The sequence below is a fragment of the Protopterus annectens genome, chromosome 4.part1 (assembly GCF_019279795.1).
Source record: "Protopterus annectens isolate FY-2018-M chromosome 4.part1, PAN1.0, whole genome shotgun sequence".
NCBI lineage: Eukaryota > Metazoa > Chordata > Ceratodontiformes > Protopteridae > Protopterus > Protopterus annectens.
Genome location: NC_056734.1, coordinates 665,499,273 through 665,516,248, shown reverse-complemented (window position 1 = coordinate 665,516,248; position 16,976 = coordinate 665,499,273). Strand labels below are relative to the sequence as shown.

At 39.1% G+C, this 16,976-nt stretch overlaps 1 protein-coding gene across 1 annotated transcript in view; it reads right to left on the bottom strand.

Moving 5' to 3' along the window:
- The window catches only part of AMOTL2 (angiomotin like 2), a 35,312-nt gene extending 18,654 nt beyond the window's left edge, over positions 1-16,658 (bottom strand). Inside the window, exons 1-5 of the mRNA XM_044070453.1 lie at positions 16,355-16,658; positions 9,789-10,622; positions 5,128-5,329; positions 2,634-2,778; positions 1,746-1,838 (exon numbers count right to left, since the gene is read on the bottom strand). Of these exons, the coding sequence (XP_043926388.1) occupies positions 1,746-1,838; positions 2,634-2,778; positions 5,128-5,329; positions 9,789-10,549 (1,201 nt within the window). The 5' untranslated portion in view covers positions 10,550-10,622; positions 16,355-16,658. The remainder of the gene's footprint in view (positions 1-1,745; positions 1,839-2,633; positions 2,779-5,127; positions 5,330-9,788; positions 10,623-16,354) is intronic.
- Positions 16,659-16,976: the final 318 nt, after the last annotated feature.

Here is a 16,976-nt window from a genome sequence, read left to right as displayed (position 1 = left end):
ATGGAATTTTAAAGACCATACCCTTACAGCATTAAGTTAACAGCACAGGCAGTAGTTTGTCCATTTGTTTTGAGTTCTGTGTGGTCGACAGAACTGGCTCACTAAGACTCATTTTTGTACCTAGAGTACAAACTGTACTTAGTTTGTTGGAGAGATGTATTAAATCTAAAACCACTGGGTATACAGTATTTATACAAACAGAAAATATTACAAATGATTGCATGTGTGCAATAAAAATATTCTTTAGCACCCAAGAAAATGTTGTACCTTGCAGTCTGCTGAATTTATAAAATACAACTCCAGTTCACTAGATATCTCGTTTGTCTTACAAAAAGAGTGAAAAGGCAGGCAGCAAGAGAGAGCAAGTCAAAGCTAAACAGAGGGAGTGCAGACATGACATGGAACAGCCTTGTGGAATGCCAAGAATTTCTGCCACCACTGCTGGATGATGGGAGCATTCAGCGTCGTGCAGCTGCCAAAGCTTTAATCTCGGGGGGGGGGGGGGTGTAAGAACTATTCCATTGTATATTTTGCTGTGGCCCACATTCAAGGCTTTTGTGTTTTACCTTGTTATTTAAAGTGGCATGTTATGCAGCTGCAGGATTTTGTTTCAACTAGGAGGCCCCACTGAGGCTTTACTTTGTTCCTGAAAGTTCCACACTGATTTAGGCCATTGCTAATTCTGGATTCCACTATGCAGCACCTGACTGCACTATTTTTTTAAGCATTCCTCTCACCCGCTGGTCCATACAGTATCAAATCTCTTCATTTAATCGCTTATACTGCTAATGTAAGAAATCAGGAATTACAACAATTCAAGTAAATTTAATTTCAAACTACTTTACATTGATACTTAGTCTAAAAGGACACAGATGCTCATGATTGTCCTCTGGTCTCACCCCACTCACAACACAGAAAGATGACTCACAATTACAACAAAGAAAACTAATGATGACAAATTAGCTAAATACGGGTAATTAATCAAGCAATAACATGCTACCTTTAATTAGTCCAAAGGATAATAGCAGAAAAAGGTGGCATTCCTGTAATTACTGTAAATATGTATGTGTTAAACACCCTCGAGCTACTGGTCTGTGCATTCGTTAGTGGTTGTAAAACTTCACCACCTATTACATCACACATAAATCAAGGATTTCCTGAAGAAAATTATGTCCCCTCCCCAAACTGCATCTATCTGTCTACATATATAAAAAATGATGCACCTTCTCTGTCTACATATGAAAAAAAGATGCAGTTTGGGGAAGGGACATCAATCTGTCTACATATATAAAAAAAGTAAAGGATGTCTGTTCCCCAAACTGCATCTATCTGCCTACATATTTACTTGGCCATCATTAAAAAAGTCAGAAAAATTTTGAAGCCAAAGACCTTCTTTCCAGCTGCGGCCACTCTTTTTACTACTGACAATGCTGACCCCCTCCCTTCAGTCTCTGAAATTCATTTCAGTTTGTTTCAGTTTTCTGACATGACACACCTGGTTCACGTGGGATTATATCAAGCTTCTGTTTGCCATGCCAGCCGTACATCTCCCTAGTGTTGCCATACCCATAGCTGAGTTTTCATTTCTGCATGGCCAGCAGTGCATCCAGTATTACAAAAATAAAAAAAAACAGCACTTTCAGAGTCTGCATGCATGGATTAGCATACATGACAAAACATTAGCATACACAATTCCTGGATTATCATAAACAATTTCAGGATTAGCATACAGTACTAATACTTACTTTGAGCCATTAATTTTCCCACACTGCCTGAGCAATCACTTGCTGCTTCCAGTTCTTTCCTTGTTAGTTGTCTGGTAGCGGTTTCTAGACGATCTAGTGGGCAGAAGGAACACCAAAGAACAGCAAATTAGTGAATAAATTATATCAAAATGAATCTGTTTCAGCAACCTGACATTTTTTTTTTAGTTAACACGGTTTCTGCAAATATTGTGTATAACAAAATGAAGCAAAACCATTTAAATCTGCATCATGACTAGTAATGTACAATTCCAGTTTCTAAGGAAGTATGAAGCCATAAATATAAATTATGCTGTCCCACACCAGGCAGACTAGTGGCATCACTCACCATAAACAGCAGACTACCCACATGCATGCATTACAGAAATGCAAGAGTTGACTAACTAGGATATGTTTCCAAACACATATGCACTGAACGAGTACTCTTCTGCACTAAGGGAAACTACACACTGTAGCCTTGTAACTATGCTACAAGACATTGGTGTGTGTGTGTGTGTGTGTGTGTGTGTGTGTGTGTGTGTGTGTGTGTGTGTGTGTGTGTGTGTGTTTGTGTTGTGCATGTCATGCACATGCATTTACAAGAGGTAATGGTATTTATAGTAAGAATACACAAGGATTCTACACAGTATGATGTTTCTGCTCTTGGGAAACAAGATGTGGCTATAAGTAGGCTCAGCTTGCAATTCATACAACGACCCTTTGTCAGTGGTGGTCACTGACCAGTAACCCAAAATGCCCCAGTACTGGTCTACAATACTGTAGACCATTGTTATTATCTGTGATAATAGAAAACATCTTACTTGTATGCCAAGAACTAAAGCAAAATAAAGGGTGAACTTGGCACAGCTCCAGAACAAATCAAACTCATACCTTTCAGATCACGGTTGAAATCCTGTAGCCGACGCATTTCTCCTTCCATTTTATTCCTCATAGCTTTTTCAAGTGATTCACGCTTTGTAGAAGCTTTCATGAGGTTCTCATATGCTTCAGATATTCTTTGGATCTCAGCCTCCATCTAAAATGGCAAAATATAGGCCTGAGTTTAGAGGTATCAGCAAAAAAATACTATAAGTAACAAAAATATGGTGCCACGTCATACTAAGAAATAACAGACAGAATATAGATGCAATACACTTTAACCCAAAATGATCTTTCATCATGACTCTGGAAATGTCTAAACTCCATCTCTCTCCTTAAGCACAAACTATGAAACAACAACACATTTTCACAGAGCTCATTCCTGAACAGCTATTAAGTAAACATATTTGTATTGCTTTCCCCACTACAATAAAACCAAAATCGTATCTTCTTTCTCTCCTCAGCAAGCCCATCTTATAAAACAGAGAGTTTCCACAGGACATAGTCCTCATCAGCTATCAAGCAAACATATTTATTTTTATTTCCTGACAATGTTTTAAGGCAGTTGTGAATAGAAGCTTTCAAGCTCCAAGTCACCCCAGACCAAGTGCTATGAAGTTTCACATAATAAAAGCAGTTGTATCCACAAAGCAGTTAAATGAGTCCACGAGGATTCCGAGGAAGTGTGCATTCAGCACTCGATCTCCGGTAGTGTGGGGTGAAGTGCAGGTCAATGGGTATGCCTGTTAGGTGAGGTATTGTCAAACAGACCTTGTGTTATCCAATTTCAAGGCTATAAAAGGCATTTTATGGCCCAGCATGAAGTCAAAAAATAAGCCTAATGCAAGTGTCTCTGGCAGCAGAGTGTCACGATACAGAATACAGTGAAAGGTCTCTTTCAAGTTTATACAGCAAATGTTTCACAATGAATAGGGCTACCCTATTTTCCAACACTACAGCTGTGTTGAAGCCTACAATCCCCCCAGTTACTCACCCTAAAGGTATTCCTTTGTCTTACACAGTAGCTTAAACAATAAGGCACACATCTTCCCTACCAAGCCACTGTACAACAAAAATGCCATTAGACACATGCTGCTGTATGCCTCAAACAGCTGTTGTATAAAACACCAGTGTGTCTGTGATACAGCTGTATGCCTCTTAGCTTTCATTCTGTTACTCCTAGAGAAATACAATTTCTGGGCCTGAGGTATGTATCTGTGTGTCACGCCTCCCCACTCAGGTTTAGCATACCGTCTAAACTCCACTGACTTTTTTCAGTCCCATGTTGCAGAAACCCCTTCACAACCGTTCCTCCTCTTCATTGATAACATATGTAACTAGTCACTGCAGAGCTAACTTCACAATCAACCTGACGCTATCTATGCAGTTTGGAAAACAAGTGGAGTGGAGGTTTGATTTAAAGCAGTTTGGCTTTTCAGGTGGATAATGTGGGTCATTTATAAGATGTTTTTACTTTCAATTCCTTGTGCAGGACTGTGAATCTGAGGCCCGTATCGGGTTTTTAAATAGCCTTAGCTTAACCAGATTATTACTCCATGATCAAGCCATTTTAACCTCAGTGTACTGAACACTTCTTACTCCTGCAGTCCACAATTTTTTATCCTGACCATATTGATAGAAGGGCTCCTAACAGCTGGTTAGGGCTTGCAGATCACTTTATAATGCAGTGTGCATGAAAAACACTACCTCTGTCAATAAAGCTTCATTCTGAAAAGGCTCCCTCCAACCAATAAACAACTAGATAAACTACATATAATCTGCAACACTGAACATGCTGTTTACATAAAAACCTATGAACATGTGAATCAATGCTATCTTCATAAGCAGAGGTCAGTGGAACAAAGGCCTCTTTAGTACCAAAATCATGGAGATAACAGTCATGGAAAAAGCAGAATCACTAACATTTCATTCCAGTACTGTATTATTTTTTTTATAACAGTCTTTTATAAAAAGAAAAAAAAAATGCCTTGAAAGAAGACAGCATGCACAGGTATCTTCTGAATCAGCTATTCTACACTGTGATTTTGATCTGCAGTCATGCCTGAAAAGGCATTTTGAAGGAATCTGCTGATATGCAGCTTCTGAAATGTTTGAGCTTCCATGCAGGCTGTGGGAGACATGGTTTTTGCAGCTGAGACTGTCTATTTTCTAACACAAAACGTTCCCTGTCTAAGCATAAAACCAAGGATAAAAGCTGTGACCAGACACGTGCTGTATGAGATGTCTGTGCTGTTTCACATTTTTGTGGTACCAATATATTCTAAGAAGGACTGAAAGACAGCACTAATTCATGACAATATTGGCATAGAAATACATTCATACTTAAAATTTGAGCATGCTTTATGAGCAGCTTATTTGAATTAATTTACTTCCATATAAGTCCAGTGAATTTGTTCACAACAGCACAGCAAATGTGTGGACACTGTCAGAATCTATTATACCTTTCTCAGAATTCTCAGACATGGGACACCTTGGTAAGGATTACCTTTTCAATTCTGGTAGCCTTTTCTATGTAATTTTCCAAGTCCTTCCGAATTACTTCATTCTCCTTCAGGAGCCGTTCCATATGGTCCATCTGGCTTCCAGTGGAAACATTTTGGGCTGCCATGAAACCCTCATGTCGATTAATAAATGGTGTCACATGACCATACTGCTGTTGCTGGTAAGGGAAAGATGCTTCTGCCATCCTAAAAAAAAAGAGAGAGACAAAAACAAAAATTATTCAGTTTGAAAATTTCTTATTGGATGAATATTATCACAAACAGTCACATGCCATATCTGGACTGTACAAAACATGAATATGAATGTGGGTATAGCAGAGGCATACAAAGAGAAGGAAGAAAGAAAAATGTTTAATTTTATGTCTGGAAAAATAAAGCAGTCTTCTGAATGCCATTTTTGTTTACTTTTTTCCATTTTATTTATTATGCATCACAACACACACACACACACACACACACACACACACACACACACACACACACACACGTATGTGTAAGGTCATGTTTTTCCTAGTAGTATAAATACCATTTCAGATGTCCCGTGAAAAGAACCTACTAGCCACTGCAGGGATGCTGCTCCTCTGCAAAAGAAAATTGGACTTCTGTGTTTTTTGGGACTAAATAGTGGGCCAGCTGTGATCAACTAGTTGCTTTACTATACGGGGCGTACAGGAAACCTGTCACAACAGAAGAGGCATTAATGGACTTTGCATACTCTGCTTTTCTTAACTGCCAATCATAATTCAGCCAAAGGTACATACCTTTAAAGTTGGCCTTGAGGCATAAATGCCTGAAGCCCTGATTACCTCACTGCAACCCAAACCTGATTAGCAGACCTGGGAATAGAAGGAGACAGCGAGGCAGGATGGGAGCAAGTGGATGAGATAGGTTGAGACATATCTCAAATAAAGTGTTAGTGGAGCCCTCAGCTAGTACCACCAGATGCCAAACTACTGGGTATCACAGCATCACTGTAGGGTCTTGGAGTAAGTGCATGAGCGCATTAATCATGGAGGAAGAAAATGCAGTCTCAACACAGCAGACACTGGAGGGCAGAGGCGGTGGTAGGGCATATCAGAAAAATCCCACCCATAGCATTAACACCACATGGCATGATATGCACCTAACCCAGTGCAGGCCCCATTTCTGGAATAAGCTGCCCTTATCTATAAAGCAGAGAAATTCCTTACTTTAAAGCCAGTCTGGATGACTGGATAGCTGATTGTAATCTTTCACCAAGGATATGTAGAGAAAATGTACTTGCTTACTATAGGGCCATTGTTAAATCATGTGAAAATGTACTTGCTTACCATTGTTAAATCATGTTTACCTTGAATGTTCACTACTCTAGCCATTTAGGCATAAAGCAGCATTGATCCTCGAACTACCCAGAGGTCTGCAGTCAACACCATGTACATGACAGCAGCATGTGTGCACCACCTAAACCCCCTAAGTGTTGAAACATACTTCTTCTTTCAGTTTATGACCACATCCTCCCTACCATGTAGAAACTCCCGTTGTGCACCTCCACTTCTTGGTTAACCTAACTACATACTGGCTTCTGCCAGCTGCCCATAGATTACCCTTTAGTGAGAGGCAGTTTGTAGGAACAGGAACAAGGATGTTATGCAAGAATTTGCTTTAACTTTCTCCTTAATACGCAGACATTACTGAGCAGTGTTATGTTCTTGTGAAGGAGAACAATACAGTTCTTCAGCTACTCCAGGCAATTTTTTTTTGGATGAATGCAGAAAGACTGTGTAAACTATAATAACAGAACATTAAAGGCTGGAATTAACTTGTACACCTTCCCATGGAGTGCTGTATTTTCCAGGAAAAGCTTGACTTCCTGTCTGAACTTATCTCTTCCTTCCAAGAGGTGTAGAATGCTAATTGATTTGGTAACACAATAGTACAATCACTTAGTACTGTCAGGAATACATCCACAGTTAAAAAAGAGCTGGACCTACATTACATGAACCCCTCCGTATCCTTTTTGTCTGCAACAAATTTGCCAGATTTTAAATCAGACATTTGTCTGCATTCTACATAGGACATATAGAGAAAACTATTGCTTACTATCCCAGAAATTGTAAATTCTGATTTTACACATGTTGCCACTACTTAATCTACAATTTTACCACTCAAACATCGTTTTCTCTCCTACACTGCCTAGGGATACCACAGTGAAGTCAGCCAACCCTTTTGCTATGTGTCTGTCCACAACATCTACTACTTGTGGTAGGGATTTAGTCAAACCCCTGAGGAGGGTGAAGCCTAAATGGTTGCACAGCTGACTTGTAATACTTCTGCTGCACCTCCCTCTGCTGTGAGTCACACATTTGTCCTCACCCTACTTACTTGTGCACTTTGCCTTTCCTGAAGTTCCTAGAGCGCACCATTTCTTCTTGATTACTGCTCTTTATCTGATAAAACTCCTCTCCAAAAACCGTTTCATGGAAGTACTTCTTAGTACTTCTGTATTTGTTAATGTATGTGTGCAAGAGCATATGTGTTTATACATACACATGCATGTGTGTTCCTGTGTGTTTGTGTGTGTGTGTGTGTGTGTGTGTGTGTGTGTGTGTGTGTGTGTGTGTGAGAGAGAGAGAGTGTGTGCTTATGCATAATTATTTTTTCCTTCACCACTCCTATTTGTTTTAATAGTCAAGCAACTTAAACCTATTTTTCACTACCCACAATGTACTAACAGGAAATAACTTAAGGGTGGATGTTCTCAAACAAAAGGAACTAGTCCAGTTAGAAGGGCAGTTAGTGGATTTTTTTCTGGTGACACTAAACACGTTCTCCTGAATTTCAATCTTTTTTGATATCCTTTCTCCTAATGACTGACCCTTGAAATGGCGTGTTTCAGCATTAAATTTGCCATGTACACAATTACTCTTTAAGTGCTTAACTGCGTACAATGAGCCAAGTATAAAACCATGCATAAACTAAAGCAAAAGGCCACTCTGGTTACCTATTGTAACAAATAAATTGGTGAAGGACTGGTGTGCCTGAAGGCAGGAATCTCAGATTACTCACACTACATGAATACGAGGCTTGTGGCTTTAGTCCAGACCAAGGAGAGATAATCTACTCTGCCCTTTGTACCGCACTCTGGCTAACATTCCAGGCCAACATTCCACCTTAACTAGTCATGCAATAAATACCACAGACATTTTTTTTTTCAGATATGAACTGTGTAGCCTTAACTCTTTCAGAGCTCAACTACAAATGCCTACTAGGAGTTGTTAACATACACCTCCCTAAACCCCCCCCAAAGCATACACAGGATACTTTTCATGTGGCCATAAACTTGCAGCAGTACTTACTCTTCATCTGTTTTAAAAGTGCTAAAAATAATCAGTTTCTGAGAATTCATCACCTGCAGTGTTCTGGGCACCAAGTTCAGTCAGATTAATTATTTTGAGTTAAAAACAATTCATTACTTTAAATGCTTTAGTGTACATACAACAAGGAGGTCAAACAAGGACAGAATTCAAATTCCATACAGCTACTTTCATATATTTTCTGAACAGCTCTCTGTGCATAACTATGACACATCAGGGTACAACACGTATTGCACAAAGGGTGCATCTGGAATAATGCATTACTGTAAAACCATTGAGGAAAGATGGATATCTGCGAAAATAACATTTATGAACAATACTGTCTGGACATTCTCACCATCACCGAGTTGTGCTCACCATTGATCACCAATAATACTGTTGCACATGTTTGGTTTTCCTTTCGTTTTAAGATGGCTGAATAACACCAGGTAACAGAAAGCAGTGCAATGATCAGCACAGCCCTCAATCTTACAATTATGAAACAGGGCAGTATGCAAGAAAAATGGGTACACAGTAATTAATACCTTTGTGTACTTACTAAGAATGACACTGTGACATCCCAAGGATGGCGAAGACCCCCTAAACTGGAAAAAGATTAAGATCTAAAAATGAATGATGCTAAACATAGTGAGCATGCCAATCCAAATGAACTGCGACCCTTTAACATACTATTTCACATTATCAGCAACAATACTACCGAATATCAAACTGTAAATATCCATTTATAGTATTACTCAGATGTAGAACATACCGAAGACATTTAGTGTAAAATAAAGGATTCCAAGCCTGTTACACTCAGATGATGCAATACCCAAACATAAAGGTGTCCACATCAGATTTCTGAAAACTGAAACCCACTACATTTAATAAAATTCTAAAGACATTTGTTGCATAACACGAAAGCTCTTACAAAACAAATATTATAACTTTTATTTATTTAAAAGTTCTTGAGAATCCCATATGACCTAAAATGTGCTACTCTCAAAATCTTGGGTCAAAATGCCCATCAAGATCCAGATTGTACCCATTTGTACCAGTGAACAATGGCAGCCTGTCCAACATCAGGTGATATGAATGCCAGCTCTGCAATGTCCTGCCTCAAAGAAAAAGCTTCATTTTGTTCAAAAGTATTTCCAGACTCATTCAAACAGTAGGAAGCACAGCTTAATGCAACAAGTCTAGTTAAATGAACAGATCCTACCAAAAACCTTTAATATTAGGTGCTTGCTAAATTCTTTGCACTCAATGCACATCAGGACCATGGAGAGTAATGGAATATGATGAAAACCTACCTGCTTGCAGGATAGCAGAATGGGGGAGTGGCTCCACTGCAGTAGTATCCCTGTTCTTGTGAATGACTAAGCATGCCTCCAGGTGATCTTACAATATTTGGGTACTCAGGAGGAGGGCCCTTAGGACTGGAAGCCTGAGATGTAGGCCTTTGGCAGTCACTTGGCACACGGTTTGGATAACAGTGCCTCTGAAGCTGAGGAAAGCTATGTGAAGAACTGATGGGGTTCTGTGACTTGGCTCCATTCCTTTCCAAAGTCATCTGAAGGATACGCTCACTTAGTGACCGAACATGACCATGTTTTAGCTCTCGAAGTCCCTCATCCAGGTGGTTTGTTGCTTGACAGACCTGAGGATTCTTTTTTATATCAGTCTCATTAGTGGGCACTTGTACTGGTTGTTGGACCTTGTGTGAGGAAAAGTACTGAGAATGCATCTTTGCTTCCTCATATGTGGGTAGCTCCTCCCCTTTGTGTGGTAGATGGCGACACTGAGATAACATGTCCTCATAATTGTAATGATCTCCCTGATACTCCTGGCCCTGGGGTTCCTGTCGTTTAGAATCTTGGAACAACTGACCTTCCTCTTGTACCACATTGTCCACAGAATTCTGAGGGCTTCCAGTACCTCCTCCTGTGCCACCCCTTAGTGCTTGCTGCTGTATGGCCAGAAGGGTACGGTTGTCGGTAAGGTTACCATATCTTAGCTGCTCCTGGATGAGCCTGTGAAGGACTGTACCAGACTGTTCTTCAGCTGTTCTCATCTTGATGTAAACTGTCAACAAAAATACCAATCCAGATATCACAGAAGCAAATGGCTGACAACTTCAGCACAACCTGAAAAAATGCAAAAACAAGAAAATTCAAGAAGGGACATAGGTAAATGATTGCATTACAATCCAAAATGCATTACAAAGAAATCCGAAGGTACACTAAGGCAACCTGAATCACAAAGGTGAGAATAAGGAAAGATTTCCTATTGCTTCCTACTAGAAGTTTTGCAAAAGCTACACAAAGTTATGAAAGCTTGTCACAAGCAACATATTCTGAAGCGGGGGGGGGGGGGTTGCATTTTAATATTTGTTTTATCATTGGTGTAATGCCATCCATGGCCACTAACTTAAATCCTCTTGCCTATTAAGTGCCATGGTATGTTTTACTTCTCTACAAACAATGAAACCAGGCAAACAGAACAAATCTTTGCCCTTAACCATTTGTCTGACAAATAAAAATTTCTGCTGACAAAGTGGATTGTCCTGGAAATGAATATCATCATAAGGGCTCTGATAAACACAGAGTTAATGGATAATAGCTATAAACCACCAGGAAAGTATATGCATTCCCAGCAAAAGTATAAACTATTGAGTGGAATACTACACTTTATAAAAAACAGACAAGTGAACACATAAGCTAAACAATACCTGTTTAAAACTTATCTTGTTTTATCTTCTGTTTAAATGAATAACTTACAGATTCACTTCCCCAATTTTTTTTTGTAAATTAAATACAATTTAGGATGCCTTATTTTGTGTTGTTCCAGTGTGCAAAATGACTTGCATTATTAGAAAGGGCCGATACCCCCTCACACAAGGAAAGATGAGTGCTAAGAGTATCTGTGTCTGAAAGCATTGAGGGGTTTCTGCTGCACATCCTACAGTTCTGAAGTGTGCTTAGAACACAATCTGTGGCACAGATTATACAAGTCAGCAGACAATCAGGCAGTCATTTCTGCTGCATGTCTTTTTTCACAAATATTCTATGTAAATTTGTATACCTTTCAAGCAAGAAAGGAAACCCCATTCACTATAGCTTAAAATCATTTTTATTGCAATACAGTTACACAGCATTTGGACTGCACAGGACACAAACATAATACAGTTTAACAGCTGCAGACTTCAATAGCAAAATACCATAACATTCTAAGAATAAGGACATTAAAAACACTCTCTTAAAACTAGGGTCAATCACCCTAGTGTACACATCAGTTCTAATACAACTAAAATTATACAAGAGAAAACAGAAACGGTCCTCTATTTTCTTGGTCTCATCAAACTTTGTGATTGCATTGCTTAGAGTGCGACCAATACAGAGGGTCTTGGTGAGACCATTCCCCAGTCTGCATATCCAGATGTAGTTACTTTTGGGAAACAGCCCACTAAATTCCACCTCCCCTTGTAGAGCATGCATTTAAAGCTAAGATCTTGAATTATGCAGGCCCTGCAACTATGTGCAGGAGTTCAAAGTTGTCACATGATCATATGAGCAGTGACTCAGAACTGCATTTAACCTAATTAATCTCAAGTCTCAGGCCATGTGGAAAGGAATAACAACATGGTATGAATATACATTACAGTGAAATCCAGTACATGTAAGTAAGGAAAACAAAACAGCACAAACTGATTTGTCGTGTGTTGTTGTTGTGTGTGTAAGAAGATTAACAGCGTATTGGGCAGCGCCTACTTGAAAACTGTATTATCCCAAAAGCAAGCTACTTAGGACAAAATGCAGACACAGACACTGACTTACAAATTAACAAATTGGAATATGAAATGAAATGTCTATTATCACTTTCACACTACATGACTCAAAGTAATTCACACTTTTCTTGGACCTGAGCTATCCTGAAAACAAAACACCTTACGCTTTGAGAGCTTTTGCACTAGAGAAGATACAAATAATGTGTACGGCCTAAAAAGCAACAATTCATTAACTTAATGCTAACAACTTTTTATAGACAGTATTCAAATTCCTGTTGTCTAAGAAAGCAGATTTGTGCTACACAAAGCAGTACTTCAATAAATATTTCCAAGCAAATTGATATGCTCATGGACTACTAGATCTGCTAATTTAAATAAACTTGATAAACTTTTATAAATCCATTATTTTCAGTTCTAGCAAAAGGATTTATAATTAATGAAAATCAGATACTATTTACATGTGCTAACTGTACAATAGTTACTTGTACACACAGACACACACACACACTGAAACTGTTATGACTAAGCTCTGTATTTCTAGGTAATTGATGATAACATTTCTTACAGCAACACAAGCTAATGTCCAGCCATTGAAGCAGAAACAATGTAGCATTTCTGCAGGTTACTCTCCATTACTAAAGCACAGCACATTCTTAAACTGGTGCCAGAAACTGCAAGTCTGCTAGAATGATAGCTTTTACTTTAACTATTTTTCACAAAGCAAAATGCAGGCACCACCTGAGCCCCGCGTACCAGCAGTATACAGGCCCGTGGTTACTTCTTCCTGAATTACTGGAATCTGGAAAGCAAACTGCAAGTTTCCCTCCCTCAAAGAAATGAAATACCTCCATTTAGCAAGGTCAAGAACAAGAACAACGGACAGCATTCTTGAAATCACTTCCCAACAATTATTCACACAGTGAGTTTTTCCTTAGGGAGAAAAGTCACATTCCAAGCAGAGAAAAGAGCCCCTTCATAATAAGTAAATATTAAAAAAAGTACATATGGGCTCTGTTGCATGCAGATGTGATCACATACCAAACCAAAGATTACCAGGAGCACCAAACTACACAAGTGCAAGGCACAGGCAACTATGTGTTATTGTTTTCTTTCGTGCACTAACAGATTACTATGCATTGTGAAACAAAGAACTGACAATTGATTCGTTTATGCGTGAAGCACACAGTTCAGTCAGTAAAAATAATGCATATGCACACAGTCTCAGGTTTAAAGACATGATATGTACTTTGGCATACATGCAAATTTTTCTTGCTACACAATTGCTGAAATGTAAAATTGGCAAACATAGTGTAAATGTCATAACCACACAGATAATGGGTAATGTATCACATACAAGCTACAGTCAGACATACCAATATTATATCACTGAATGTCACCTGTGAAGTGACACAATTTTCCAAAGGTGACTGTTGTCCATATACTGAAAATGTCTGAAACAAATCTGATAAGTGCTGAACATGGTAGTATGCATGTAGAATGCAGTAACCATTGTGATTAACTCCCCCCAGTGGCAGAAAGCACAGGACTTTGCCTTAAAGCTATTAGTTTACTTCATAGTACACATGGTATCAGAATCCCTCCTAATAGGGTCAGCTAAGAGACAAGACATAAGGTTTTTCAATAGTATAAAGAAAAAAGTTCAAAGCTCCTTATCTAGCTTCAAACTTGGCATCAAATTCTGATCATATAAACAATTATGATTATGCTTGGTTCATGTGTCATTTAGTTGAAATTCTGACACCCTGTATTATCGAAAAAAAAAAAACAGTTTGTGTCTTTCATTTTACTCCTCAGAATACCTCTTTGAAGTTTTCTCAGTTACTGGCTAATAGAGTAACCCCAGTTGTGTGTATATAGATAGACAGTTAGATAGATAGACAGATAGATACATAGATAGATAGGTAACATGTACCATCTAGAAGGAATTCCTCTTTATATATAGAACTTTCAATAGTCCCTCAACACTTAAGTTAATACATATTGGAGAAATGCATCTCAGAACTATTATACCAAGTTCTGTAACTCTAAAATAACCCATTTTGTAGGAGGCATGTAATACTATTAGTGACATGAAAAGCTCATGGCCTAATGTAACCAGCAAGGTTAACAAAACATGCGTTCTGCACTTCCATACAATTATGACAAGTCATAACCCAAAAATCGGTTGTTCTCAGCTTCCACTTTCATATACATCTACAACATAAGTGAGTCTAATTGATATAACGTTTCTTCAGTACTGCTTTGGATAACAAACCTAAGTATTCTGATATTCGACTGCACTTACAGTATTTAATAAATCAATACTTTTAATTAGATAACACAAATGACTATAAAACAAGACTACAGTCTAGAAAAATGTAGTAGGTATGCATTAAATTGCTCTGTAATACCCGTTACTGATGGTACTGGAAACCACTCAGTTTCACCTACTACTTAATAGCCACCAGTAAGGTCATCATTCAACCTGTAGTTTAACTACTGCTCCATCAACATCCACTCTTCCAATGATACCAAGAAGCTTGAGGGAGGCACTCCACTTCTACCTATACAAACTAGAAAATGCTAAAAGGATTCATACTCAAGTTCTGTGTTGGTAAAATAAAATTCTTGACCCCTTTTCATTTCTGCTGTCCTGAACATGTACCAAAACAGCTGCTGTATGCCTCCCCCTCAAGAATTACCTATATTGAACGTTACAAGAACGCAGCTCCCATGTTCACTCATCAAGACCATGACAAGCTCATTTCAATCTTTGAGGTCATCACTGCCTCTCAAGGGCAACTGATGGGTCACATACTTCCTTCAAAAATCTACAGTTTGGGGGCTGGTTGAGTTACTTTCTTTTTACAAGCATATGAATGGGCCCGGCATTCTATTTTAGGGTAGAAATATAGAAAATTGTGTTGTGGAGAATACAACCAGACTGTTGAGAAGTTTCTATATCAGCACACTCTTTGTTTTTCCAAATTCTTCTGCCCTGACATCACGCTCCCGGGGTTTGCTGTGCAATTAACATTCTTCTGGCCCTTTGCAGACAACCTAGGGCTCGGCAACAGCTCGCAAACTTACGCAAATTGCATTCCTAAGTGGAGGAGGCGCGCCAAGCTTGCACCTCCCTTCTGGCTCCAGCATACCATGCAGCCCGTAAGAGAGCACAAGTCCTGGGTAACTGGTGCCAGGGAATGCAGCTAATGCCCCCAAGAAGGTGCCAGCCTGAGTCTCCGGAATGATTCCCTAACAGAAATAATAAATTATATGGGATGTGTGCTTAAGAAATCCCCATTCGGTGCACCAGCTCTGCTAGAAGCCACTTCCTAGGCTACATTAACCATACCATAAAAGTGAAGTCATTACAAGAGAATGCGTGGTATCATCCCTTATCCACAACTCTGCGCAAACATATAAAAATCATTAACAGCGAAATGCGTTCCGCTTATAAACCATTAAAATGTGTACTGCACTGCAAAGAAAATACAGTACGTTCAAGAAAGCCGTGTTTTAATTATGTGGTATCTCTACATGTTTTTTGCAATCACTCCTTAAGAGTATTAAACAATGCCCAAATGCCCTCTATAATGTCATGTTGACAAGTTTACCAACCGGGAAAAAAAAACATTCCTGCCACAAGAGAAAATGACAGTTCGCATTTCTTAGACAACGAGACGCACAAATTCATAAATATTTTAGAGTAGCCAGTTACCAGCAAACAGTAACTGTAGCAGGGTATCGATTGCGCTCAGTGTCTTGTGCTTAGCAAAAGGTTTACTTCTCACCAATGTGTGTGTGTGTGTGTGTGTGTGTGTGTGTGTGTGTGTGTATATATATATATATATATATATATATATATATATATCTGTGAAAGTATCTTTGTGCGCACGTTTTGTGTGTATAAAAATACACACACGCTGATATGTATGTATGGGTATATATATATATATATATATATATATATATATATATATAGTGTGTGTGTATGTGTTTACATATACATTTTACACATAAACATAGCTCATCCATTCATCTGCCAGTAAATGCAAATAAATAAGAAACTAAGTTAAACGCATGTCTTACCACTTCATATCCAGTAAGCTAGGATGCTGAGTTGGTATAGATCGCACTCCCGCGTCTCTTTACTTCTAATGTTCCACTTAGTTATAAAAAGCAATCCACACTGGTTGGAGTCCCAGTGCCGGTTCCCAGAGCTTTGGCTGCGTGCGCTGGGCTCTCCTACTAGTCCCTCTCCCAAATGCTAACTGCTGCTTGTGCCCTTGCACACTGTACACTTCACTGCTGTGTTCTGAGCTGTTCCAGCCCTCCTCCAGCCGGTAAATAGCTCACAGCACCCTCACTGGCTGTCCCTGCTGCTGCGTACAGGCAAAGGGAGAGAGAGAGAAAGAGAGAGAGGCGATTGTTCAAATGAAGAAAGAATGTAAGGAATGCAACAGTTTCAGGTTCCCCATGGAGTCAGACAACAAATCGAATGGCAAGCACGCTCTCTTTCACACACACACACACACACACACACCCGCGGGAAGCTGCATTCCAGCTACAACCACGTGCTGAGCCACATAATGTAACTTTAATGGACTACCTTTGCATTTTTTGTCCTTAGTCCCAGCAGCTGGAGATATGCACACTCTCACATTCGCACCCCTAAAGAGATTAAGCTCCGTTATCACCCACAAAGAGAACT